The sequence below is a fragment of the Mauremys mutica genome, chromosome 10 (assembly GCF_020497125.1).
Source record: "Mauremys mutica isolate MM-2020 ecotype Southern chromosome 10, ASM2049712v1, whole genome shotgun sequence".
Classification (NCBI taxonomy): Eukaryota; Metazoa; Chordata; order Testudines; family Geoemydidae; genus Mauremys; species Mauremys mutica.
Window position 1 is genome coordinate 2,637,105 of NC_059081.1, and position 27,065 is coordinate 2,664,169.

Sequence of the window (27,065 nt, forward strand, 5' to 3'; positions counted from 1 at the left end):
ACATCAATGATGCTGATAGTGTGGGAGGAGGAGAAGGGTAAAGTTTGCATGGATACTCCATTTATGCATTACCACAATCTGGTGGTTTTACAATGGCTTTTCATGTATGCAAACTTTACTCCATCTGTGCAACAGTACACTCTACTGTCCTTAAACTTTGCATTTCCCTGTTTTCAGATACTGCATTTCTGGGAGAGACATTTAAATGCCAATTTAGAATAACAATAGTCTTTTTCATTTTTGATTATTGTGGATTTCCCCTGCTGGATTTTGCAGGTTCCTTCAAAAAGAGTGACTGTGGAGGGAAAGGAAGAAAATCCATTTCGAAAGGTTCTGGGCAGCCCAAGTAGAGCATCTGTTAAGACTTCCCCAGGAAGTGGAACTCCTAGCAACAGGGTTAACATTTCAGTGTCTCCCACTTCATCAACTCCTCACAGAACGGGCTTACTGGAAAACCGGTATGAAATAAAGCTCCTTCAATATGCTCTTACCAAAATTTAGCACTATACAAATGTGTAATCGTAACAAGTTACTGTACGTATAAGTCCTTTTGGTTCATTTTTATGATTTTTTGGTATTGCTTTGAAAACAATGTTAACAGTCACATTTCTGGCTCATGGCTGGTCCATGAGCTCTGGGAACAACCTAAAAGAGCTGTGTGTGCAAAATTATTTGTTGTATTTTATATTTGAAACTTGAAAATTGTGAAAGGTTAGCAGGAAGTACAGAGAGCACACAAGGCATGCGTGGTGAAGGAAGAGGTTTGTCTTTGTCCGTCTGAATTAATGATTCCTTAAAATGATTTATTCTTGTGCTATGTTAGTGAAAAGAGGAAAAGAACACAGCCCTCTGGTTCAGAGATGAATGAAGATTATCCCAAAGAGAATGATTCTTCAACGTAAGTTACTGCTGATCTTTATAGGTTCTGATGCAAGTTCCTCCTGCATGTGCCCACCTACTCTTAAAATATGAGTCTTCTTGAAAAGAATACACAGAGCTTTCTCTGTCATAATAACATTGTAATCTATGTTTGGAAAGGGTTAAGGACTAGGGAGTGAGAGAGAGCCCTATATAGGTATGTTAATTCTGCAGTAGTATGTTATCTACAGACAATGTGTTTACCTTGTCAGTTAGCACTAACCAAACACATCTTCTATAACGGTGTTGGATGCTAAATAGATATCTGGGATATTCACCTTTTGGTGGTAATTTGCACTTGTTTTGCCAGAAGTTGTCTTATTGGGTTTGAGTTTTGACTTGTAGGAGGTCAAAGCACAAAGGAGGATGGTATTTCATACAGCAGAGAGATGTAGGCTGTGTGTTTGATGTGATAGTGAAAAGGCCTATTTAATGAATTACACCTCTACCCTGATATAACACAACCTGATATAATATGAATTCGGATATAACGCGGTAAAGCAGCGCTCGGTGGGGGGAGCTGTGCACTCCGGTGGATCAAAGCAAGTTCGATATAACGTGGTTTCACCTATAACAGAGTAAGATTTTTTGGCTCCCGAGGACAGCGTTATATCGGGGTAGAGGTATAGTTGGCTAAATTTGTTTGCTGATGAGGTGTACATACTTCATAGTTAATTAAAACAAAGACCAATATGAATTAAATATCTAAAAAAATTTAAAGTGTAAACATTAACCAGGAAAAAACTGTACTTCACATAACTGCTCTGACTTCAGCTCCCATTTATCTGTAGCAATAACAAAGCTATGACTGATCCGGCATGGAAGTTTTTAAATAGTAGCAGAGAGAAACAGCTGAATCTGAAACAGGCAGAGGAGAGCAGAACATCAGGTAAACAAGCATTTAATATCCTTTCCTCTGGCCTCGAAAAAAATGCAGTCTTACTCCACTCATAAATGTTAAGAAAGCTGCTGCAAAAATAGTTTTCCTAGCCTGTCGCTTTGACCATGTCCGCCCTCTCTTACATCAAACATAAGCTACTTGTATTCACTTTCAAGGCCCTTTGCAGCTATCATAAGAAAGGCCAGACTGGTTCAGACCAAAGGTCCATCTGGCCCAGTATCCTGTCTGCTGACAGTGGCTAATGCCAGGCACCTCAGAGGGAATGAACAGAACAGGCAATCAAGTGATCCATCCCCTGTCGCCCACTCCCAGCTTCTGACAGAGGCTAGGGACACCATCCCTGCCCATCCTGGCTAATAGCCATTGATGGACCTGTCCTACGTGAACTTATCTAGTTCTTTTTTGACCTCTCTTATAGTCTTGGCCTTGACGACATCCCCTGGCCAGGAGTTCCACAGGTTGACAGTGCGCTGTGTGAAAAAATACTTCCTTTTGTTTGTTTTAAACCTGCTGCCTATTTCATTTGGTGACCCCGAGTTCTTGTGTTATGAGAAGGAGTAAATAACACTTCCTTATTTACTTTCTCCACACTAATAATGATTTTGTAGACCTCTATCATATCCCCCCTTAGTCGTCTCTTTTCCAAGCTGAAAAGTCTCAGTCTTATTAATCTGTCCTCATATGGAAGCTATTCCATACCCCTAAAGGTTTTTTTACCCTTTTCTGAATGTTTTCCAATTCCAATATAGCTTTTGTTAAGATGTGGTGACTACAGCTACGTGCAGTATTCAAGATGTGGGTCTACCATGGATTTATATAGAGGCATTATTATATTTTCTGTCTTATTATCTATCCCTTTCTTAATGATTCCCAATATTCTGTTCACTTTTTTGATTGCCACTTCACATTGAGTGGATGTTTTCAGAGAACTCTCCACAATGACTCCAAGATCTCTCTGTTAAGTAGAAACAGCTAATTTAGACCCCATCGTTTTGTATGTATAGTTGGGCTTATGTTTTCCAATGTGCATTACTTTGCATTTATCAGCATTGAATTTCATCTGCCATTTTGTTTCCCAGTCACTCAATTTGTGAGATCCTTTCGTAGCGCTTCGCAGTCTGCTTGGATTTAAATATCTTGAGTAGTTTTGTTTCATCTGCAGATTTTGCTACCTCACTGTTTATCCCATTTTCCAGATCATTTATGAATATGTTGAAAAGGACTGGTCCCAGTATACACCCCTGCAGGACACCACTATTTACCTCTCTCCATTCTGAAAACAGATAATTTATTCCTACGCTTTGTGTCCTATCTTTTAACCAGTTACCAATCCACGAGAGGACCTTCCCTCTTATCCCATGACAGCTTATTTTGTTTAAGAACCTTTGGTGAGGGACCTTGTCAAAGGCTTTCTGAAAATCTAAGTATACTATATCCACTTGATCCCCCTTGTTCACATACTTGTTGACCCCCTCAAAGAATTCTAGTAGATTGGTGAGGCATGATTTCCCTTACAGAAACAATGTTGACTTCCCCCCCCAAGAAATTATGTTCATCTATCTGTCTGACAATTTTGTTCTTTACTATAGTTTCAACCAGTTTGCCTGATACTGAAGTCAGGCTTACAGGCCCAACCTTACCTATCATCTCTCATTCACTATTGAGTTCTCAACTTTGATTGGCCCTTAATACCAGCCTCCATCGGTCACTTACTGAATTTTCAAACAAGCACCTTTTTGCTTTCTTCCACGTTACCCCTCATTCTTGGGAGGAGCTACCCATAAACATCTGCTGCACACATTCATTACTCTCCTTCAAATCCCTCAGTAGCTTTCGTTTGCCATGATGCCTACAAAAAACTTGGCAACGTTTAGGGCACTGATATGCTGGGACCGCTATTTATTTCAGTGTTCTTCGCTGCAAGGCCTGTAAGCCAGTGGCAGCTCCCATGGACCCTAAGTGTGGCTTCCTGTCGATCGCGCTCTCTGGCAGCGCATTGGGGCTGTAGCTAAGGCAGGCTCCCAGCCTACTGTGGCTCCACACCACTCCCGGAAGTGGTCAGCATGCCCCCGCGGCCCCGGGAGGAAAGTGGGGGAACAGAGGTCTCAGCGCGCTGTTCCTGCCTGCAAGCACTGCCCCCAGAGCTCCCATTGGTCGGGAATGGGGAACTGTGGCCAATGAGAGTTGTGGGGGTGGTGCTTGCAGAAAGGGGCAGCCCCCAGAGTCACGTGGGCTGCAGGGGCGCATCGGCCCCTTCCAAGAGTGGCATGGGGCTGGGGCCCCCCCAAAGTAAGTGCTGCCACTTCAGTGGGCAGGTTCTGAATAGCTCTTCTGCCACCCAACCTGTAGCCTCCCAGAGCCATCCCCCAATACCCTCTCCTGCACCCCAAGCCCTTGCCCCAGCCCTGAGCCCCCTCCCAGAGCCAGTCCCCCATACCTCCTCCTGCACCCCAAGCAATATTACCAATAACGGTAATATTACCATATCAATCAACAAAGAACTCGGAATGTTCAACTGCCTGTGTCGGGTTGATGTGGCTCTCACATTGAAGGTTTTTTTGCCAAAGTGGCCCCTTCTTCAAAAAATAATGAAGAGCACTGATCTGTTTTTTTGACGAATATTATCTCAGAGAATGTCTTCACTACAGAGCTAAATTGGCACTGCTGCAATTGATGCAGTGGCATCGATTTAGCACGTCTGGTGAACATGCGCTTTCCCGTCGATTTCTGTACTCCACCTTCCCGAGAAGCATAAGGTAAATCAGCGGGACACAGCGCAGTGTGGACACTGCAGTAAGTGGAACTAGCTACGTTGACTTCAGTACCGTTATTCACGTAACTGGAGTAGCGTGCTTAGATTGATTTACCGCGGTAGTGTAGACCAGGCCTCATTGATTCCTTGTGCTATCCACCTGTTGTTTCTTGTCTTGTACATAGATTGGAAGGTCTTTGAGGGCAAGAATGGTCTTTTAGTCTGTCCGTACAACACCTAACACAATGAGCTCCTGGTCCATGACTATGGCTCTAAGGCTTTATGGTAATACAAATTATTATTATTCATGAAATCATAGAAATGTAGGGCTGGGAGGGGACCTTGAGAGGTCATAATAAATAGTCCTGCCAAGTCAAGATAGGTAAATGGCAGGCACAGACTCCAATGCAATTCTTTTCTCAGAATCATGGATGTGTAGGACTGGATGGACTTCAGTAGCTCATCTCATCCAGTCCCCTGCACTCAAGGCATGACTAAGTAATAACTAGCCAATTCCTGACAGGTGTTTGTCTAATCTGTTCTTAAAAAAAACTTCTGGCGACAGAGATTCCACAACCTCACTAGGCAATTTGTTCAGTGCCTGACTACCCTCACAGTTGGGAAGTTTTTCCCTTGCTGCAATTTAAGCCCATTGCTTCTTGTCCTATCCTCAGAGGTTTTAGTGAGAACAATTTTTCACCCTTCTCCTTGTAACAACATTTTATGTACTTGAAAACGGTTAGGTCCTCCTCTTCCCCTCCCCCCTTCCCACTCCCCCCCAGTCTTCTCTTTTGCAGACTAAACAAACCCAATTTTTTCAATCTTTCCTCACAGGCCATGTTTTCTAGACCTTTAATGATTTTTGTTCCTCTTCCTCTGGCCTTTCTCCAATTTGTCCACATCTTTCCTGAAATGTGGTGCTCAGAATTGGACACAATATTCCAATTGAGACCTTATCAGTGTGGAGTAGAGTGAAAAAATTACTACTTGTGTCTTGCTTACAACACTCCTGTTGGCACATCCCAGAATGCTATTTACATTTTTTTGCAACAGTGTTACACTATTGACTCATATTTAGCTTGTGATCCATTATAACCCCCAGATCCCTTTCCTCAGTTCTCCTTCCTAGGCAGTCATTGCCCATTTTGTATGTGTGCAATTGATAGTTCCTTCCTAAGTGGAGTACACACACTGGGAGACAGCAGCCCAGGATAGGGATAACTGGCCATGGCTTGTCAGAGCGGGAATGTCCACTTTTGAGGAAAGTCGCCTTGCCCTAGTTGCAGAAAAACACCAGAAAAGAACGCAGCAATCGTGGCCCAATCCTGTCTTCTCACACCACCTGCAACGTCTGCCAGCGACCCTGTGGCTCAAGGGTCGGGCTCCTCAGTCATGAAAAATAAAACCCGTGAAAGAGATCATCCTCGAGGGATCGCCGATGACTTTGCATTTGTCTTTATTGAATTTCATCCTGTTTGCTTCAGGCCATTTCTCCAGTTTGCCCAGATCATTTTGAATTTAAATCCTATTCTCTAAAGCACTTGCAACCCCTCCCAGCTTGGCATCATCCACAAACTTTATAAGTGTTCTCTCTGTGCCATTATCTAAATCATTTATGAAGATGTTGAACAGAACTGGACCCAGTACCAATCCCTGCAGGACCCCACTAGATATGTCTTTCCAGCTTGACTGTGAGCCACTGATAACTACTCTCTGGGAATGGTTTTCCAGCTAGTTATGCACCCACATTATAGTAGCTTCATCTAGGCTATATTTCCCTAGTTTGTCTATGAGGAAGTTTTGTGGGACAGTCTCAAAAACCTTACTAAAGTCAAGATATTCCACATCTGCTGCTTCCCCTCTATCCATAAGGCTTGTTACCCTGTCAAAGAAAGCCGTTAGGTTGCTTTGACATCATTTGTTCTTAAGAAATCCATGCTGACTGTTACTTATCTTATTATCGTCTAGGAATTTGCAAATTGATGATTTGATTATTTGCTCCATTATCTTTCTGGGTACTGAAGTTAAACTGACTGGTCTGTAATTCCTCTGGTTGTCCTTATTCCTCTTTTTATAGATTGATGCTTTATTTGCCCATCTTAATGATTATCTTCGAAAACTCATGGAATGGCTCAGATATCTCCTCAGTCAGCTCCTTGAGTATTCTAGGATATAGTTTATTGCAATTCTAAACGTCGAGCACCTTGTTCACAAAGGGGAATGTAATCTAGATTCTGCCTTTGTGAGAAACATTGGCTGGTGTAGATTTAAAAATGTGAATACGCTTTATTTTGGTATAGCTCAGACTACAATTATTTTGCTAGTCGAACAAGTAAGGATGATGCTGAACTAATGAGTGAAGTCTTTAAAAAAGATTTTAAAAGGACTTCAGAATTAGAAACAGAAGTTTTCTGTTTATCTGCAAGTACAGGTGGCAGCAGTAAACTTCCTTCAGGCTGTACAGATGGCCTGAACTCTGCATCTTCCATCCCAAAGCCAGGATGAAAGTGAACAATAATTCTCTGTCCACTTAATAGACGTGCTTGAATCTTGTGAAGTTATGGTTTTACATGGCAACATTTATAATTTGAATCACTGGGGTGTCAGAATACATCTCATTTGAAATACTTCATGTTTTGCCCACAAATGTACGTTAATTTACTATGAAATGGAGAGTAGGAAAATAAACTTAATTTTCAGTACAAGGTATTTGTTTTGAATTTTGTGTACACTGCATTGGAAATCATAGCTAAGAAGGGTTTGTGTGTATGTATTTTTTATGTTTGAACAACTGACAAATACACATTCCATTGTTTCAGTTGTTGGTTCCACATTTTAACAGCCTTTTTCAAATAAACAAATCAGAATTTCAGGGTGGAGGTATCAAGCCAGCCTTTAGCTTATATGAAAAAACTACATGCACTTAGTATTTAGAGCTAGTACTTTCTTCATTACACAACTCTGAAAAAACTACTTGTTGAAAAGGTTTTTTAAACCCTTTACATTTTAAGTATAGCCATTTACCGTCCTCAAGTACAGTATACATAGCTGAGCTAGCTGGAATACATGACAAATGTTTTTTCTATTGCTCTTCAAGGGGTTTTGCCTCTACAATCATCCTCCTTTTATGGTAGCAGGTCCGCATCAAAGGACTTCTCCACTGGCAATTCCAACCTGGACAGGTAGGCATGACTCTATAGTGTTCTGTCTACAGGACAAAGAGCTGTTTTTCAGGAAATTAGGCATTTGAATTTTTGTGTGTTTACCAAATAGTATGCATATTTTATTCATGAAAACAATTGCATTTCATTTTTCTGAAGTAAATAATGCAGGATTGCTGAAACTCTAGTTTTGTACTAGACTTGGGTTGTCGTGTGGTCTATATGCATATTGGGCTAGATGGGCTTCCTAAAAATATCTAAATTTGCACATTGTAAGATTTCATCAAGAAAAGCATGGGTTGTATTAAAGTTATATACAACATACCCCTCTGTTGAGAAGCTCTGCTGTTGAAGGGAGCTTTGCTGGTGCTGGGTATAGGAGTCACTGTGTCAGTGAAGATCAGAGCCCCACATTCAATTCTATGGGCTTGATTGTTTCACACCATGTTACTTGAGGGATTTGGAAGAATCTGGAATCAAAATCAAACTCTGCAAGGAAAAGAGTGGATGGTTTAATGGTCTGTGTCACATTTAAAATATCTAAACTCTAGAATCCCAGGTTCAAATCCCAGTGAGATTGAATCAGCCTTCATCCTTCCCAGGTAGATAAACTGTAGTTATTTTTATAAGTAGTAGCTGTATTCCAGTAGTGCCAGATTGGGGCCACATTGTGCTAGGCAGGCACCAGAGAGATACAGTCCTTGCCCCAAAGAGTTTCATGTTAGACCAGACAAAGGGTAGGGAGAGAGGAAATATTATCCATAGTCTAGAGATAAGGAACTGAGGTATAGAGATTAAATGACTTGTCCAGGGCTCACATGGGAAGTTAATGGCAGAGACATAAATTCAAACTAGATTTCCTGAGTTGTGGTCTAGTCATGCCTTAACCATAAGACCATCCTTCCCAGAGTTTACTGTGTGGGGATTTGTCCAATGGTACTTTAAAAACCAAAGACTTGTCTGCTGTGGGGTTTGGTGAGTGTTCTGGGCCAGTGTTTCCCCTTCCCATATGTAGCCCACTATTTTGCAATGCAGTGTGCACCCGCTGTCTGCCTGGCTGCTACGCTTCATTACAAAGACGGCACCATTTTATTAGTGAAGCGATTCCTTTTTGAGTCCTGTTTTGAGATTCTTCAAGACATAATCTACTAAAGGTAGAATAGGACAGCCTTCTCTCCTCCAGCTCAATCCCATTTCAATTGCCATGAGTAGATAGGCAGCAGGTTGGCATGTGCAAGGGATAAGGCTGATCTGATTGTCATTTTTGTCATGGGCTATAATTGTTGTCTTTGCTACTGTCTTGAAAGAACAGTGCAGTCAAAAACTTAGATTTTATGCACCTCCCCCGCCCCCCCCCTTTTTTTTTTGCCCTGTAGGTCTAGCATATCAAGTCAGACACCCTCAGCCAAAAGAAGCCTGGGGTTTCTCTCTCAGCCAGCCCCACTTTCTGTTAAAAAAATGAGATCTAATCAAGACTACACAGGATGGAACAAACCTCGAGTGCCCCTTTCCAGCCACCCACAGCAACAGCTACAAGGGTAAGTTTTAGCTACTTTGATATCAGACTTTTTCCCCCCTGTCATCTGAATGTGAGCAGACTGAAGAATTCGTTTCTATGTAATTAGTACACAAGACCTGGCTCTGAATGAGTGAGAATTGTGCCTGAGTAAGGAGCCCTTTTCCCAATTTGGGAAAAGAAAAATGTTTGCTAAAATGCTAACCTGAGAACTTAGTAGTTGATATAGTGAAAGGAATAAGCTTGTTTGAAAATTATTCTCTGTACCAAATGAGCAATCACAGTATTTTTAAATTTAGATTGTAGAAATACCCATAGATGCTTTCCAGATATACAAGATGACTAATGGGTTGCCAGCTTTCCGTCTAGGGGTGCAGGTTCTGGGCTGGGGCTGGGGATGAAGGGTTCGGAGTGTGGGAGGGGGCTTAGGGCTTGGTCAGGAGGTTAGGGTGCGGAGGGGGGTTAGGGCTCTGGCTGGGATGTGGGCTCTGGGATGGGGCCAGGGATAAGGGGTTTGGAGAGCAGGGGGTTGGGGTGTAGGAGGGAGTTCAGGGTCCCGGTGGTGGTTACTGTGGCTCTGAGGAAGTGGCCGCCAGGTCCCTGCAGCCCCATGGCACATGGGCAGACAGGGAGGCTCCGTGTGCTGCCCTCATGCCTGCAGATGCCGCCCCCACAGCTCCCATTGGTCATGATTCCTGACCAATGGGAGCTGTGGAGCCGGCACTAAGGGTTGGGGCAGCGCCATGGAGCCTGCCTAACTGCCCATACACCTACGGGTCTCAAGGACCTGGCGGCCACTTCCAGGGGTCACATGGAGCCTGCCTTAGCCCCAGGCCCTGCTGTGCCGCTGACTGGATTTTTAATGACCCAGTCGGCACTGCTGACCGGAGCTGCCAGGATCACTTTTCGACCAAGTGTTCCAGTCGGAAACCAGACGCCTGGCAACCCTACTAATGGTCTAGGAGGGAGGAGCTGTGTTGGAGCAGTTGTGATGGAAAACAGCAAACGCCTTAATAGGTCAATGTTCAATAATATCCTTTGTTGTTCTTTTCAGATTTTCAAACTTGGGAAATACCTGCTACATGAATGCTATTTTACAGTCCTTGTTTTCAATTCAGTCGTTTGCTAATGATTTGCTTAAGCAGGGTATCCCTTGGAAAAAAATTCCACTCAATGCACTTATCAGGTAAACTTCATTGGCTTGGGTGGGATATTTTCTTTTTTGACATTAACTTTATTTAAGAACATAAGAATGGCCATTCCGGATCAGACCAAAGGTCCATCTAGCCCAGTATCCTGTCTTCCGACAGTTGCCAATGCCAGGTGCCCCAGAGGGAATGAACAGAACAGGGAATCATCCAGTGATCCATCCCCTGTTGCCCATTCCCAGCTTCTGGCAAACAGAGGCTAGAGACACCATCCCTGCCCATCCTGGCTAATAGCCATTGATGGACCTGTCCTCCAGGAACTTATTTGGTTCTTTTTTGAGCCCTTTCATAGTCTTGGCCTTCACAACATCCTCTGGCAAGGAGTTCCACAGGTTGACAGTGCGCTGTGTGAAAAAATACTTGTTTTTGTTTGTTTTAAACCCGCTGCCTATTAATTTCATTAGGTGACCCCTAGTTCTTGTGTTATGAGAAGGAGTAAATAACACTTCCTTATCTACTTTTTCCACACCTGTCATGATTTTATAGATCTGTCATATCCCCCCATGTCATCTCTTTTCCAAGCTGAAAAGTCCCAGTCTTATTAATCTTTCCTCATACAGAAGCCGTTCCATACCCAGAAATTCCTATTTTACTGTATCTGCAAACTGGACCTTGGGGTGAATTTGTAGGACATGATGCTTGAATATAGGCATGTAGGAGTTGGTTGTGCCTTGAACCCTAGCTGTTGTATCTTTCTTGAGCTCCTTGAACCACTCCTGCACTGTTTGGACTTGGCAGTTATATATGCCATTTGAAATGTCCTCTTGCTAGGATTTGCAATAAGACCTCTGTTTGGCCCTATGATATCAGTCATAGAATAAGCATATTGTGGACACTTTGTCTAATGTTACTGTCAAGTTTGCAGATAGAGTAAAATAGGAATTTCTGAAGACCATCCTTGTGCTCTCAGCTAAGTCCCGTTCTTTCAGCGGTCTGTCAAATGGGCCATTGTGCATATTTTTCCTGTTGTAGTTGTATAATGCACTGTAAAGCTGCACTAAAGATGGCGCCCTATCTCCTTACAGGCAAACTAGGTAGATAGTGCTTGTGACCCATTATAATAGGATCTTCTGATGGAGGGCCATGCGTGATTGTGTGTGGAGGTACAACAGGACTGACGTGAATGCTTCATAGTGCCTGTCTTGACTTCTGTTGGTTTGTTTCAGGCAATTTACCCAATTCTTTTGTTAACTAATTGTTAGTTTTCTTTCCTTTTCATATGTCACTTGCATGTATATGTTATGAAATTAACTAGATCACAGTAACTGGAGATAGAGAGGATCACCTGATTATTAATAAACCAACAACAATGGTATATCTGAGTTAAAAGAAACTTTTGTCTTGCCAGATTTCTTCAGCTTCTTGTTATGTAAAGGAATGAAGCTGTATGTTGCAACTTCTTGTATTGCAAAAATAAATGAGACTTGCAGCTGGGTGGAACGTAATTTACAAAAGTGTTTGTTGGCCATAAGAATTAGGGTTAATTATTTATCTGTTTATTTTAATGGGATGTTATTTCATAACATATTTTACATAACACATTTTTATGATGTGCTTTTTACATTGGAGGAGTTTTTAAATGCAGAGTCCCATTGAAATGATGGCATCAGGAGTTAAGTTTTAAAACACTTGGAATCTAAGGGGGCAGGGACAGTTTGTGAAGTGTTGTACAGGTTGAATCCCTCTGCCTCATCCCCTAATGGAAAACAGACTTGGCAAATGTTTTTAGAGAGACATCTTTAGGTTTTACACTACCTACCATAAGATTTGGAAAGCCAGCCAACCAACCTTTCACTGCATTAATTTCTCCAGACGCTTTGCCCATCTGCTTGCTAAAAAGGATGTTTGCAGCCCTGAGGTAAAGAAAGAGCTGCTCAAGAAAGTGAAAAGTGCCATTTCAGCTACTGCAGAGAGATTCTCGGGTTACATGCAGAATGTAAGTGCTCTCTCTTGTACAAACTGCTCCTATGTTTTGTGTGCTAGCTCAGCAGTAGTCACTTTGACTTGGTCTGTGCCCATTGGAGTCAAGTTGAGACTGAAGGAGCTGTGAAGCAGGTTGAGCACTCACTGCTGCAGCACCTCCTGCTGGTCGTCCAGGAATTAGCTTGATTCCAGCACTCTGAGCACCCCCTGCTGGCTGGTGTCTCTCCTGCCTCAAGCCCCCATGTCCCTCCCGGACCCTGGTGCCTTTTACTTTGGGGTTCTGCCCACAGCAGTACCCCCACACTCTAGGTCTCCCCTCTCAGGGGAACCCCCAACCCCCATGTCCACCTGGCCTCAGTGGCTACTGCCAGTCATCGTCTAGCCTCCACTCCCTGGGGCAGACTGCAGTCTGTAATGGCCACTCATCACTGGCCACCTGCTTCTGCCTATCCCTGGGCTGCACCTCTGCAGCCCCAGTACCCCCTTAGGTCTTAACAAGGCCTCCACCTGGGGAGCTGCCAGGCTGGAGCTCCCCAGCTCCTCGTGCCCTTCCCCAGCACGGCTCTGCTACTGGTACCCTGCGTTCCCAGGCAGCCAGGTCCTTACACAGCCCCTCTCATCAGGGCCAGTTGTGTCCTGATTGAGCTGGCCACACCTGGGGCCAGCTACTCAGCCAGCCTCCCTCAGCTGCTCTTAATCCCTGTTCTAATTGGATCCCAGCCGCAGCCCGCCCTCCATCCATCCATCCCTCCACACACACACCCCCAAGTATAGTAGAGAGATTGAAAGCAGGATATGCAGATAGTCATTCTAATCTAAAGAATTTACACCGTTTCTAGGATGCACATGAGTTTTTGAGCCAGTGTTTGGATCAGCTGAAGGAGGACATGGAAAAATTAAACAAAACTTGGAAGAGTGAGCCAGTGTCTGGTGAAGATAACTCACCAGGACGGGCCTCTGATGACATCTCAGCCACTAAAGTTTACACTTGTCCAGTTATCACTAACTTAGAGTTCGAGGTTCAACATTCTATCATATGTAAGATGTAAGTATTTTTGAGAGAGGCAATACTTTTGAAGACTAAGAAGTAAAAGTTCTGCAGATGGAAGGAAAGTATTTTCATATTCTGTGATCTCATTCATCCACAGACCAACTTCCACATGTAGTACTAAACTGTTTCCTTCTTTTCCTACATATGATGTAAGCAGAAATGAAAACTCTCCAAATGCGTAAAACTGTCTGCACAGGAAGATTAAGTGTAGTCACAGGGTAAACCCTCACACCACACTGCTCTTTACTGTAACATCTTCGCCGAGCAGCCTGCTAGTTTTTAAATGTTTTTGCAAAAGAAGCCTTAGTTTCAGTGTAGGTGCTTTCGTTTTTGCTTTTCTATCCATGCCCACTAGACAAGATAAGGGCTTTACATCAGGATAGGGCTTGTTCCTGGAAGTGGGCAGGCCAAGTTTTCTCTGTCATTCTCCCAGTGGTTTCTTCCAGGGAATGGCAGCTTTCCTGTGGCTCCAAAAGGAGCTATGCCAGTAGAGGCTAAACAAGGATGTGTTAAGTAAGCACATCGTCCTGCTCATTCACCTCTATGGCCAATGCCACATACATTTGGTACTGTGCTGGTGTTAATCATGTCGTCATTCTAGAAAACTGTTGTTGATATGTGTGTCACATGCTGTGCCCTTAAAAGTTGTATGATATTACTTGGGTCCAGTTATTATATCCTGAAATGAAATTAAGGTTTTTAAAGATGTGAAATATTAGTATTTCATTTTTTAAAAAAATCAGATTTCCTTTTGCTCCCTCATGATGTTGGGCTGACTCCTTTCCTCCTGAGAGGGTGGATGCAGATTGGAGGGCTTTCAGCTATACCACCAGGCCTGTTGACTTTCCCATATGACAGATCCCTTGGCCACTCCAAAGTACTTCTTAGAGTTCGGGTTCATGTTTGCTCTCAAACTGTTACTCACAGGAAATCTTTCTTTAAATCATGAAAATACCAAACCCAAGTCCCAAAATTAAAGCGTAAATTCAGTCAGTGAGAGACTTTATCAGCTTGATGAGTTAAAATGGGCTCGGTATGTCCACATGGATAAAGTTACTGTGACATAAACCATATAAACTATGATGATTTCCCAGCATACGTACAGGCAAAATCACATGTGCTTTTTTATCGTAGGTGTGCTGAAACAGTCACTAAACGGGAACAGTTTAATGATCTTTCCATTGATCTTCCCCGAAGAAAGAAATTACTTCCTTCACGATCCATCCAGGATTCCCTTGATCTCTTTTTCAGGGTACATAATGCTTATTTATTACTATTCATTCATTCATTCATCCATCTCTCTCTCTCTCTTACGTCACATCAATATATATTAAGAGTAACAGATTTCAGTTTTGTATAGACACAAACTGATCCTCACAATGCTCCTGGGATGTACATGTTTTACTGTTTCTTAAATAGGGAGATTGAGGCACAGAAGAATTATGTAAATCCTAGAGAAGAGTCCACCTCAGATGGGATTAGAACTCAGAAATTGTTGGTTCTCAATCCTGTGCTAGGGTGGTTGGACGACTAGTCTCTCTCTTTAAATCAGAACAGAGGCCATATATATCTGTTTAATTAAAAAAATAGATGATGTATTTGAAATATCTAGATGCATACACAGTAAATAGACCTCCAACACGAGCTTGTTCAAAACAGGAGATAAATATTTCCTGTACAATTCACAGTATTGCATTTTGTTAGGAGTCCCCTGTGAAATCAAACTGATCAGAAGTAAGATTTTTTTAATCAGTAAAATCTGCCACGGTCCCTTTTATATACATTGGTCTTCATTGTATTTTGATACACTGATTGGAAACACGGACTTATCCTTTCTAAGGCTGAATAGTAAGGCCATTGCGTATGCTTGAGGTATAGACTCCATCCTTAGTAGAAGAATAGTGGCGTGGTTTGATCGCTGACTTTCAGAAATGAATTATATAAACAGTGGCAAATGTCTAAATATTGCTGTTGCATGCATACTCCTCGCACAATGCTTTTCATCTCCTCTAGCTGTCTCTGCTTGGAAATTCTGTTTAACTGTGATACATCAGTAATGATCTCAGAGGCAGAGGGCCTTTCAGGAGAAAAAAAAATAGCTTTGGACTAGGGATATGGAGAATTAAATCTTGTCCAGTAAGGGCTCTGTAAAGCTACGTGGTAGGTGTTTCTGAGAGGAAAAGCTGCAGGTCTTGCAAAACTACTGTCCCCTCATTTTGAGTACTGATGTTCCTTTACCCTCTCTATTTTCTAGTTCTATGTATCAGATTTGGAAAAAGCGATTTCTCCCTAACTAATTCCACCTGTCTTAACTGACAGATCTTCAGCTGTAAGCTTATTTCTTGTTCTCTTATCTGATTCATTTTTTGGTATGTCATGTTGAAGTGATAAGTCAATTAAGAAATAGATGAGTGCCCTCTTCAGAGAAACACTGGACTGAAAAAGGCCATCTGCTTTCAATAAATATCTGGTTGAGTCATCCTTATATTTTGCTTTGTCTTTAATAGGCAGAGGAGATTGAGTATTCTTGTGAGAAGTGTAATGGAAAGTCTGCTGTTGTTACACACAAATTCAATAGGCTTCCCAGGTAAGGGTAAAATCCTACTCTGGTGCTTTCCCATGTCATAAAAGCGGATAAAAGTGTTGGTACGTAGGACTGCCTGGAAGAGCAGGGCTAGAGTAACGGACGAGGATGAAGAGTGAAATGGTCGATATAATTAGAGGATTGTACGCATCATTGCTTCTGTATGCAGAGCTCATTGTGTACACCAGGGGAGTCTGACATTCCTCCATTCCCTCCCCACCCCCCAGCTTCTTGTGGGCCACCATTCCAACTCCCTCTGTTTCAGGACTCCCTGCTACCCCTCTCCCTTACCTCGTGCGGGGGGGCCCTATCCTTCATTTCCACAGCATCCAATGCCAGGAGCTCTGTATGCCCCTCTTTACCCTGACCACCACATGCTTGGGTCTCTGTGTGTCTCTCTATCATTGTGCCCCATTCTCCTCCCCAGAGCCAGGGGCTCTGAATGCCCCCCCTCCCCCCAGTCATTCCTCCCCTCCACCACGTGCCTGCGGTGCTGTGCTCCAATGTCTCCCTCCCCCATTCTCCTCCCCATGCTTGTGGCTCTGTGCATTCCTCCTGCCCCCCATTATTTATTTTCTTTCTGTCTGGGGTACAGTGTGCACCGGGGACTATATTGGCATAGCTGCAGTGCCTGAGCTATGCTGGCATAACCCCATAGTGTTAGACACAGTTACACCAACAATAGCGACAGAAGCATTCTTCCATCAACCTAGCTTTGTCTGACACTAGTGGAGTTAGGTTGCACAGTTGCATCGCTCAGGGATGCAGATTTTTTACACGCCTGAGCAATGTTGACCTAAATGTTAAATGCAGGCCAGGCCTGGGAGATAAGTCATTCTTGTTATCAACATTTTAAACTCTTTTGGGAAGGAGGGCGAAGCTGAGATGGGCAGTGGGGTGAGAATTATGCTGGAACTTGTTAATGGCTGCCATGAACTGATTCTTTGATCTACAGATTTGGTAGACCTGGTTGAAGCTGATATGTGTGCGCTAACCAGATACCTGGGGCTCCATGCATTCCTCACTTTCCCCTTCCGGTTTTCCGATTTTTCACTAAAATCAATAGGATTCTGTCCACTGATGCCTAAAACATTCCCTGAAACTTTGGAATAGATCAAATGTGGCGTTCAAAAGTTACTACATTATATCCAGACTGACAGAGAAATGCCATCGAGTTCAATGTAGGACCTCATTTTGCGTGGCCAACCATCCCTTTCACCTCGGTGCTTGCTGTCTTTCTGTGTCACAGTGAGCAGAGTGGGCTGCAAGGAAGAGTACAGAGAGGTTTCTCCCCTATATACCCTTCCCTCCAGAAAGTCAGAGCTTGACACTTTCTCCTAATAGGGATCAGATCTTTCCTGTTTGTGAAAGGAGGTTTACAGCTGCCAGCTTTGTCCTAAAGAAAGAGCAGAATATCTGGGTGGTAGCTGAGAGAGTGGACAGGCCGATATCATTAGAAATACACAGTACTCTTGAAGCAGTACTGATAGTGTGCCGTGGTACTTTTAATGACATAGATGGAATCATTACATGGATTGTAAGCTCTTTGGGGCAGGGATCATCTTGTCATGGTGTAAGTTTTACAGAACCTAGCATAATGGAGCGCAGGGTCCCTAATTTGGACCCTTTGGTGATACCATAATTCAGATAATACCACGTGGTCCCTGCCCAGTCTAAATAGACACACAATGTAGTGCAGGAGGGAAGGCTCACCGCACAGTGAATGTTTGTAAGGTTGGTGGTAGTTTCATGAACAAAAGTATTAGAAGTTAGGTAAAGTTTATGACTAATAAAACCACCCCTGTGCCCAGTCGGTTAGTGATTGCTCTTCCTCCTTTAGGATGCTTGATTTTCAGGGCCAAACAGTCCGAGGCCATGTCAGCACTTACCAGTAGATCGGCACTGCTACAATCAGTGCAGTGGGTGTCAATTTAGCGGGTCTGGTGAAGACCCGTTAGGTGAATGGCAAAGTGCTCTCCCATCGACTCCGGTACTCTAGCTCCCTGAGAAGAGCAATGTAAGTCGGTGGGAGAGCGTCTCCCATTGACATAGCCCTGGGTAGACACAACGGTAAATTGACCTAACCTACGTCAACTTCGGTTATGTTATTCACATAACTGGAGTAGCATAACTTGGGGCATGGCTACACTTGCAGGTGTAGAGCGCTGTGAATTATACCCACCTTCGGAGAGCGCAGGAGGGAAAGCGCTGCAGTCTGTCCACACTGACAGCTGCTTGCGCACTGGCATGGCCACATTTGTGGCACTTGCAGCGGCATTGGGAGCGGTGCATTATAAGCAGCTATCCCAGCATGCAAGTGACTGTAACGTGCTTTTCGGGGGGGTGTGGAGTGTGACAGGGAGTGTGTTGTGTGTATGTGGGGGGTGGGGGGTTTTTGAGGGGCTGAGAGCATGTCAGCTTGCTGTCTTGTAAGTTCAGACACCAGCAGACCTCTTCTCTCCTTCCCCCCCCCCCCCCAACACACACACACAGCATTCCACAGTAATGGTTGCTTTGTCTCGGAGCAGATAAGCAGCGGGCTGTCAGAAACGGAGCTTTCAAAGGGCATATCCGCATTCCTACAGTGATTCAAAACAATGACAAGAATGGCCACTTGACTTAAAGGGATTATGGGACGTTTCCAGAGGCTGATCAGAGCGCAGTAATGCAACACCTCATTCACACTGACGCCTGGGCATTGTAGCCAAGGCGCAGCAAATGTTATTCCTCTTGCCGAGGTGGAGTACCAGGAACACAGTAGCTGCGGAGTCAGAGCGCTCTACATGCCTTGCCAGTGTGGACAGGGAGTGAGCTAGTGCGCCCAGGGCTGCTTTAATGCGCTGTAACTCGCAAGGGTAGCCAAGCCCTTAGATCGACTTACCGAAGTAGTATAGACAAGGCCTAAGTCTTGACCACTCCTGTTGTTCAACATGTACGTTAGGTCAGTAGGGGATATTGTGAGGGAATATGCTGATGACACTGATCTATGATCATTATACTTGGCTCTGTTTCCTCTTTGGAAGCAATCAGTTATTTCCTAGCTCTCTCGTTAGCTGGCAGAAATAAGGACATGAATAAAAGCTGGTTGGCGTAAGCTCATCCTGGACCAGAACAAAATGATGTTGATTGAATCAGGAAGTCTCTTGAGTTGACGGTGTCTGACTGCTTCATCAGAGCAGGATGTCTGCCTATTGTTAAAATGGTCTGCAACTTAGGGGTCTTGCTAGATAGAAGCAGTAACCAGAACTGTCTTCTGCGAGGATCAGGCTGAGAGCATATTATACCTGTGCTCTTCATTATGAACTAGCAGCCTGAAAATACCCAAATTAAGTTCAGGGGACTGTTTACTATCTCCAGAGCCCTAAGTGGCCTAGCTCCCAGAATCCTGCAGGATCACATCTCCTCAAGCTCACCACACAGCTAACTGTTAATGCAATCAATTATCTCTTGTTAGAAAGCCAAGAGATGGAAAACGTTTTTTCTAAAAATAAAATGTAGTTGAAACTGAGGTCACTATTTTGCGGGTAGGGCAAGCTGGGTTTTGAATGTGTTTATTTACTGGCTACTGTCTTTGGTTTTGAACTTAATGCAGTTATTTCTGCCCTGCCTCCTATCTTTCAGGGTCCTGATTCTTCATCTGAAACGATACAGCTTCAATGTGGCACTGTCTCTGAATCACAAAGTTGGGCAGCAGGTGGTTATACCAAGATATTTGACCCTGTTAGCTCACTGTACAGAAAGCACTCGGCCCCCGCTTACTCTGGGATGGAGTGCGCATTCTGCAGTGTAAGTGTCAAGTGCAGAATTTATCACAGTTATCTATTCATGGGTATTAAGTTCATGTATATGGCACATGGGAAGGGATGGTATCAAATGTTACACATCAGATCTACTCTAGAGAGAGTCAAATTAATAAAAGAGATTTTAAAATTGCTCCTACCCTCTCAAAGGTCATTGTGATTCCCTTTACAAAATTAGTAAAGCCAAGTCTTTTTGTCTGCTGCATTAATCCATAATGATACCAATATGAGACGATGTGTGGGGAAGGAGAATTACATCTCATGATGTAAGAGTGGCGGAAACTCCTTTGCTTTGAGATGTTTAAAACTAGACAGGACAATATCTAGAGAACACTCTGTAAGGAACAGCCCTGTCCTAACCCCTGGTTAGAATTGACCAAGGGAAGTTCCCTGGGAGTCCATAATGCAGCTTTATTTCTAGTACAAGTACTAGAATGATTGAGCTCTTACATTAAGATGTAACTTCATACCCTTTGACTGCTGATCTTCCCCTGCACCCTTTGCTGTGCTGTCTTGTCCATTAATTTATTTATAGGTTTTTCTGTGGTGCTCGTCACCACAGTATCTAGTACCTCACTCAATGAATTTGTCCTCGCAACAGCCCTATGAAGTAAGGAAGCATTACTTAAGAATGGCTATACTTGGTCAGAACTCACTGTCCATCTAGCCCAATATCCCGTCTCTGACAGTGGCCAGGACCAGATGCTTCAGAAGGAATGAACAGAATGGGGCAGTCTTTAGTGATCAATCCCCTGCCGTCCAGTCCCAGTTTCTGGCAGTCGGAGCATGGGATTGTGTGCCTGACCGTCTGGGTTAATAGCCACCGATGGATCTATTCTCCAGGAACTTACCTCATTCTGTTTTGAACCCAGTTATTCTTTTGGCCTTCACAACATCCCATGGCAATGTGTTCCACAGACTGACAGTTCGTTGTATGAAGAAGTCCTTCCTTTAGACCTGCTGCCTATTAATTTCTTTGGGTGACCTCTAGTTCTTGTGTTATGTGAAGGGGTAAATTACAATTCCCTATTCACTTTCTCCACACCAGTCGTCATTTTATAGACTTCTATCATGTTCCCCCTTAGTTATCTCTTTTTTTTTAAGTTGAACAATCCCAGTCTTTTTAATCTTTCCTCATATGGAAGCTGTTCCATACCCTAATAATTTTCATTGCCCTTCTCAGCACCTTTTCCAATTCTAATGTATCTGTTTTGAGATGGGGTGACCAGAATTGCATGCAGCTTTCCAAGTGTGGACGTATCATTTTTACAGATGGCAGACTGAGGCACAGAGTATCATGCCCAGGGTCACATAGGAAGTCTGGCAGACCAAGGAACAAAACCAAAATCTCTTGTGTTCTGGTCCAGTGCCCTAACCACAATAGCATACTGAGTTAGGATGTATCTGGCATGTTCGGCAGGATGCCACATGTGTTCTTCATGCTTAGTGTTGAATAAGCTTTTTCAACAGTATATTTTTGTAATTGAAAACTTTACTTTTGTAAAGAAAGAAAAAGGAGAAGAACCCTTTAAAGGGTCAGATTTTTAGTGGTTTATAATAGGACCTGAATGTTCTCAGTCTTAATCTATCCTCTTGGCTAGCAGTAGGGGGTGACATGTGGTTAACTGGATGCAGCAGTCTTGGGTTTGGAGAGAAAGTCGGCTGTGTGGATTGGAAGGGATTGCTACAACAGCAGCCAGCTGGTGGGTGTGGGGAGAGTTGATGGAATTGAGGGAGCCGAGGTGAGGGTCAGGTGGATCAGAAAGCTTGCGTGACAGTTGTTTTGGTGAAAACATGGGCCAGGTAGGGAACCAGTAGAGCCACGAGGGCAGGTTGTGGGAGAGCAGGTCATGAGTTGGCAGTAGGAGCTGGAAAGATGGTAGAAAAAGGAATGAGTTGCAGTCCTGACAGGAATGCTGCCAGCTTTTAATCTCAAAGCTGTCCTAGGGTGTGCCACTAAGAGGTAAATCAAGTTGAAAGGGTTAATTATTTTTATGAACAGCTTTTGTATATTCATAGCATAGAATTCTTACTCTAAATCTCTGTGATTAACAAATAGAAACAGGTATTCTCCTTATGGCTTTTTTGGCCACGGGCTAGCATGTAGTAGCAGATGAGTAAAATGCACATTTTTTTCAGAATATAACTGTGGCAATAAATACTTTGCTCTGTTTATAGTTCTCGACCATTGAAAGCCTCCCAAATGGTGAATTCCTGTACTGTGAGCACTTCCACACCTTGTAGGTAAGTTGTCATTCTGAAATTTCCTTGATTTGGAGGAGTTCTCTGAAGAACTTTTGAGCATTTAAATAAGTCTTGCCTTTCTCCCACTTTTGTCTTCCTTTTCCATGTTTACTACTTGTTGTTTTTTGTGTTTTGAATTATTGTCTCTACACTGTTTTTCATGGTCCAGAGTTGTCTTGAAATTGCGTCTCCAATGGCATAAATATTAAGGACACTTTTAGTGTTCACACAGCCCAAATGACATCTTTCAGCATTTCTCTTATAAGCCTGTTTTCCGAGGTTTATAATTATAACACAAAGTAGATTTTATTTTTCAGTATTAAAACCTACAGTAGCAAGGAAAACTGAACTTAGTTTGTGTGGACTCTGATATTTCCACTGCTCTTAAACTGGTTGTAACCATAACTGCAAGAAGCTGGTTTGTAAGTTGTTTACCAGAGAAGAAAATAGTCTGTTATTCCAAGAGCTAGCTCTTTTCTCTGTCCTTATGTTTGGCGCACCAAAGTTGGTTCTGGAAGAGAGTCATTTAATCCTAGGGTTTATTTGTGGGGGTTAGAGGAACAGTGTTCCTACACTTCATTCTGAAAGGCCAGCTCTTGAGAAACAGTGATAAATATAATGTAGTGTTGGATAACTTTACGCTGCCTAAAAAGTGAAGACACTGGAGGATGCATGTAGAGAGCACAGGTTTCTTAACCCAGTGGTTCTCAATCAGGGGTACATGTACCCTTGGGGGTACGCAGAGGTCTTCCACAAAGTACATCAACTCATCTAGAAATTTCCTAGTTTTACAACAGTCTACATAAAAAGCACTAGTGAAGTCAGTACAAACTAAAATTTCATACAATGACTGGTTTATACTGCTCTGTATACTATACACTGAAATGTAAGTACAGTATTTTGTATTCCAATTGATTTATTTTATAATTATATGGTAAAAATGAGAAAGTCAGTAATAATGTGCTGGGACACTTTCGTATTTTTATGTCTGATTTTGTAAGCAAGTAGTTTTTTAGTGAGGTGAAACTTGGGGGTAGGCAAGACAAATCAGCCTCTTGAAGGAGGGACAGTATCTGGAAAGGTTGAGAGCCACTGTCTTAACCTATACACAGTGCTTTTATTTTTCACTTTCCTGAGCCCTCCTTGCTTTTGGTTTTAATAAAACCAAAAGCAACACCTGCAAGAGGCCAAATGGAAAACTGAAAAATATTACACATGTGAAATGTTGTCCTGCCAACACTATTTAGCGTCTTTATGATCTATGCACCTTTGTTTCAGAGAATAATTATAGTGTTTAAATAAATTTCCCAAGTTAAACAGCATATAATAATGAGTTCTCTATACTAATGGAGTCCACTTAGGGGAATGTTCACAGAATGTTGTCCATGCACTGTAAATACCTGAACACACAAGTGCAGGGAAGTTCTTTTAATAAATACCTGGTAAAGGAATACAGTAGCTTTCAATCCACCAATAGGCAAGCTAGGATAGAAAATTGATCTGCTAACTAAATAGATTTTAAATATGGCAAACTGGAGTCTCTTCTAAATCTGCATAACTGTCCTACCTGTTACACCCAGATTTCCTTTTTTAACAGGTTTCTACAGTGCTAGGAAATTATAGTTGTATTTTTAATTTTCAGAAAGTATACATTCAAATCAAAGAGCTCCGTGGCACTCTATGTGGATTCAGATAGTGAGGATGAGCCATTGAAACGCTCTGTCACTCACAGTCAAAGATTGTGTGATGTACAGAGCAGAGAACAGCAGCAACAGCAAGAAGAGCCTGAAAAGGTAAAAGATTCTTTCCTCTCTGTAGGACTTACAATACATGTGCATTTTCTGTTGTTGAGAGAGGAAAAACATACCCTTTCAAACCTAAAAAATCCCTTACATGTTTGTGTCTGGGCTGTCAGAGTCTATCAGACTGTGAATAAAACCAATGTAAATACAAGATTGGTTCATAATTAGCACAATTATGCTGAAGGGGAATGCTTTGCCAGGCCATCGGATTGACCTCTCTGTATGTGTTGGCTTGGGATCCCATTGGCAGCAGAGGTAACTGTATTAGAGCTGCACTGAAGTCTTATAGCTCCAGTGTGTCAGCTGCACAACAGTTTTACTATTCAAACCTTAGAGGGTATTTGAATTGCCGTCTCTTGAAGCTGCTCACTGGTTGAAATAGGATGCAAGTCAGTCACTGGTAATAATTATCCAGTAAAATTCTTTGTTTAAATCCAGGGGCCAGGATACGCGTTGGGGATGGGGAAGAAAAATAATAATGTACAATTGGAATGAGTTTGTGGACCCCCAAATTAAGTGTTTTGCACTCTGGCCCTCTTAGCTGGTTGAAAAGTGAAGCTGGCAGTCTCTGGTGATCAGTGCTTAGAAATGTTTAGAGACCTAGTTTCTGATATGGGGGCATAATTCAATACGTTTTGCCTTTGAGGTCTGTTGTGGCAGATGTTGGTTTCATCCAAAGAAGCTGCTTGCCTGTACAATGGCATTGTAAGTGCAGTAGAAAGGAGATGAATCGGGGTTGTATGGGAAGGGAATGACATCCTAAAGTAAGACAAACTTTGAGGGTTCTACTTTGCATCTGCCTTAGCTCCTGGGAGTGCTTTGCTTTGCACTCTCCTTTAGGAATGGGTGAGGAGGATGGCAATGCTGTTGCTGCAGAAATGGAGTAATGCAGCCAATTTATGTGAATAGCAAATCAATCAGATCTAGTCTTCTAGGATTGCTGTGGGACAGAGTTTGTAACCATATGCAGAACGGCCATACTAGGTCAAACCAAAGGTCCATCTAGCCCAGTATCCTGTCTTTCGACAGTGGCCAGTGCCAGGTGCTTCAGAGGGAATGAACAGAACAGGCAATCATTGAGTGATCCACCCCCTGTCGCCCATTCCCAGCTTCTGGCAAACAGAGGCTAGGGACACAATCCCTGCCCAGCCTGGCTAATAGCCATTGATGGACTTATCCTCCATGAACTTATCTAGTTCTTTTTTGAACCCTGTTATAGTCTTGGCCTTCACAACATCCTCTGGCAAAGAGTTCCACAGGTTGACAGTGCTCTGTGTGAAAAAATACTTCCTTTTGTGTGTTTTGAACCTGCTGCCTCTTAATTTCATTTGGTGACCCCCAGTTCTTGTGTTATGAGAAGGAGTAATTAACACTTCCTTATCTACTTTCTCTACACCAGTCATGATTTTATAGACCTCTATCATATCCCCCCTTAGTTGTCTTTTTTTTTTCAAGCTGAAAAGTCCCAGTCTTATTAATCTCTCCTCATATGGAAGCCGTTCCATACCCCTAATCATTTTTGTTGCCCTTTTCTAAATGTTTTCCAATTCCAATATATCTTGTTTGAGATGAGGCAACCACATATGCATGCAGTATTCAAGATATTGCCTACCATGGATTTATATAGCAGCAATATGATATTTTCTGTCTTCTTATCTATCCCTTTCTTAATGATTCTCAACATTCTGTTCGCTTTTTTGACTGCTACTGCACATTGAGTGGATGTTTTCAGAGAACTATTCACAATGACTCCAAGATCTCTTTCTTGAGCGGTAACAGCTAATTTAGACCCCATCATTTTATATGTATAGTTGGGATTATGTTTTCCAATGTGCATTACTTTGCATTTATCAACATTGAATTTCATCTGCGATTTTTTTGCCCAGTCATCCAATTTTGTGAGATGCCTTCGTAGCTCTTCACAGTCTGCTTTGAACTTAATTATCTTGAGTAGTTTTGTATCATCTGCAGATTTTGCCACCTCATTGTTTACCCCTTTTTCCAGATCATTTATGAATATGTTGAATAGGACTGGGCCCAGTACAGACCCCTGGGGGACACCACTATTTACCTCTCTCTGTTCTGAAAACTGACCATTTATTCCTACCCTTTGTGTCCTATCTTTTAGCCAGTTATCAATCCATGAGAGAACCTTCCCTTTTATCCCATGTCAGCTTACTTTGCTTAAGAGCCTTTGGTGAGGGACCTTGTCAAAGCTTTCTGAAAATCTCAGTACACTATATCTACTGGATGACCTTTGTCCACATGTTTGTTGACTCCCTCAAAGAATTCTAGTAGATTGGTGAGGCATGTTTTCCCTTTACAAAAACTATGTTGACACTTCCCCAAGAAATTATGTTCATCTATGTGTCTGACAATGTTGTTCTTTACTATAGTTACAACCAGTGTGTCCAGTACTGAAGTCAAGCTTACTGGCCCCTTAATTGCCGGGATCACCTCTGAAGCCCTTTTTAAAAAATGGCATCACACTAGCTATCTTCCAGTCATTTGGTACAGAAGCTGATTTAAATGATATATTGCAAACTATAGTAAGTAGTTCTGCAATTTCACACTTGAATTCCTTCAGAACTCTTGTGTGAATACCATCTGGTCCTGGTGACTTATTACTGTTTAATTTATCAATCTGTTCTAAAACCTCCTCTAATAACACGTCAATCTGGGGCAGTTCCTCAGATTTATCACGTAAAAAGAATGGCTCAGGTTTGGGAATCTTCCTCACATCCTCAGCCGTGAAGACCGATACAAAGAATTCATTTAGTTTCTCCGCAATGACCGTATTGTCCTTGAGTGCTCCTTTAGCATCTCAATTGTCTTGTGGCTCCACTGGTTCTTTAGCAGGTTTCCTGCTTTTGATGTACTTAAAAAATTTTATGCTATTACTTTTTGAGTGTTTGGCTAGATGGTCTTCAAATTCCCTTTTTTTTTTTTTTTTTTTTGTCCTACATGCATGAACCTGACCAACTACCAGTTATCACTAACTGGGACATCTTTTCTCTCTAGAATTTCACCCTCCTCTTACCTGCCTTCCTTTCCTGTCCATGGTCTTGTGCTTGTGATAGTACTGGTCCTACAGCATCAGAGATGGAAATAATCTCTGGTCTGAGTGCGTGATTATGTAACCGGTGTGGTGGTCAGTTTGTAGCCTCAGCATCTTGTGTTCAGCTGACTGATAAGCACAAGCACA

At 42.7% G+C, this 27,065-nt stretch overlaps 1 protein-coding gene across 3 annotated transcripts in view; it reads left to right on the plus strand.

The window, feature by feature from the left end:
* USP37 (ubiquitin specific peptidase 37) overlaps nt 1-27,065 on the plus strand; it is a 54,599-nt gene that overhangs the window by 11,532 nt on the left and 16,002 nt on the right. For 2 of the 3 annotated variants that reach the window (XM_045031989.1, XM_045031988.1), the window contains exons 5-17: nt 277-458; nt 824-898; nt 1,710-1,807; nt 7,669-7,753; nt 9,109-9,270; nt 10,303-10,434; nt 12,269-12,392; nt 13,219-13,424; nt 14,565-14,682; nt 15,938-16,017; nt 19,636-19,800; nt 21,993-22,058; nt 23,701-23,851. In XM_045031989.1, the coding sequence (XP_044887924.1) occupies nt 277-458; nt 824-898; nt 1,710-1,807; nt 7,669-7,753; nt 9,109-9,270; nt 10,303-10,434; nt 12,269-12,392; nt 13,219-13,424; nt 14,565-14,682; nt 15,938-16,017; nt 19,636-19,800; nt 21,993-22,058; nt 23,701-23,851 (1,644 nt within the window). The remainder of the gene's footprint in view (nt 1-276; nt 459-823; nt 899-1,709; nt 1,808-7,668; nt 7,754-9,108; nt 9,271-10,302; nt 10,435-12,268; nt 12,393-13,218; nt 13,425-14,564; nt 14,683-15,937; nt 16,018-19,635; nt 19,801-21,992; nt 22,059-23,700; nt 23,852-27,065) is intronic. The other variant, XM_045031990.1, reaches the window with a different exon arrangement.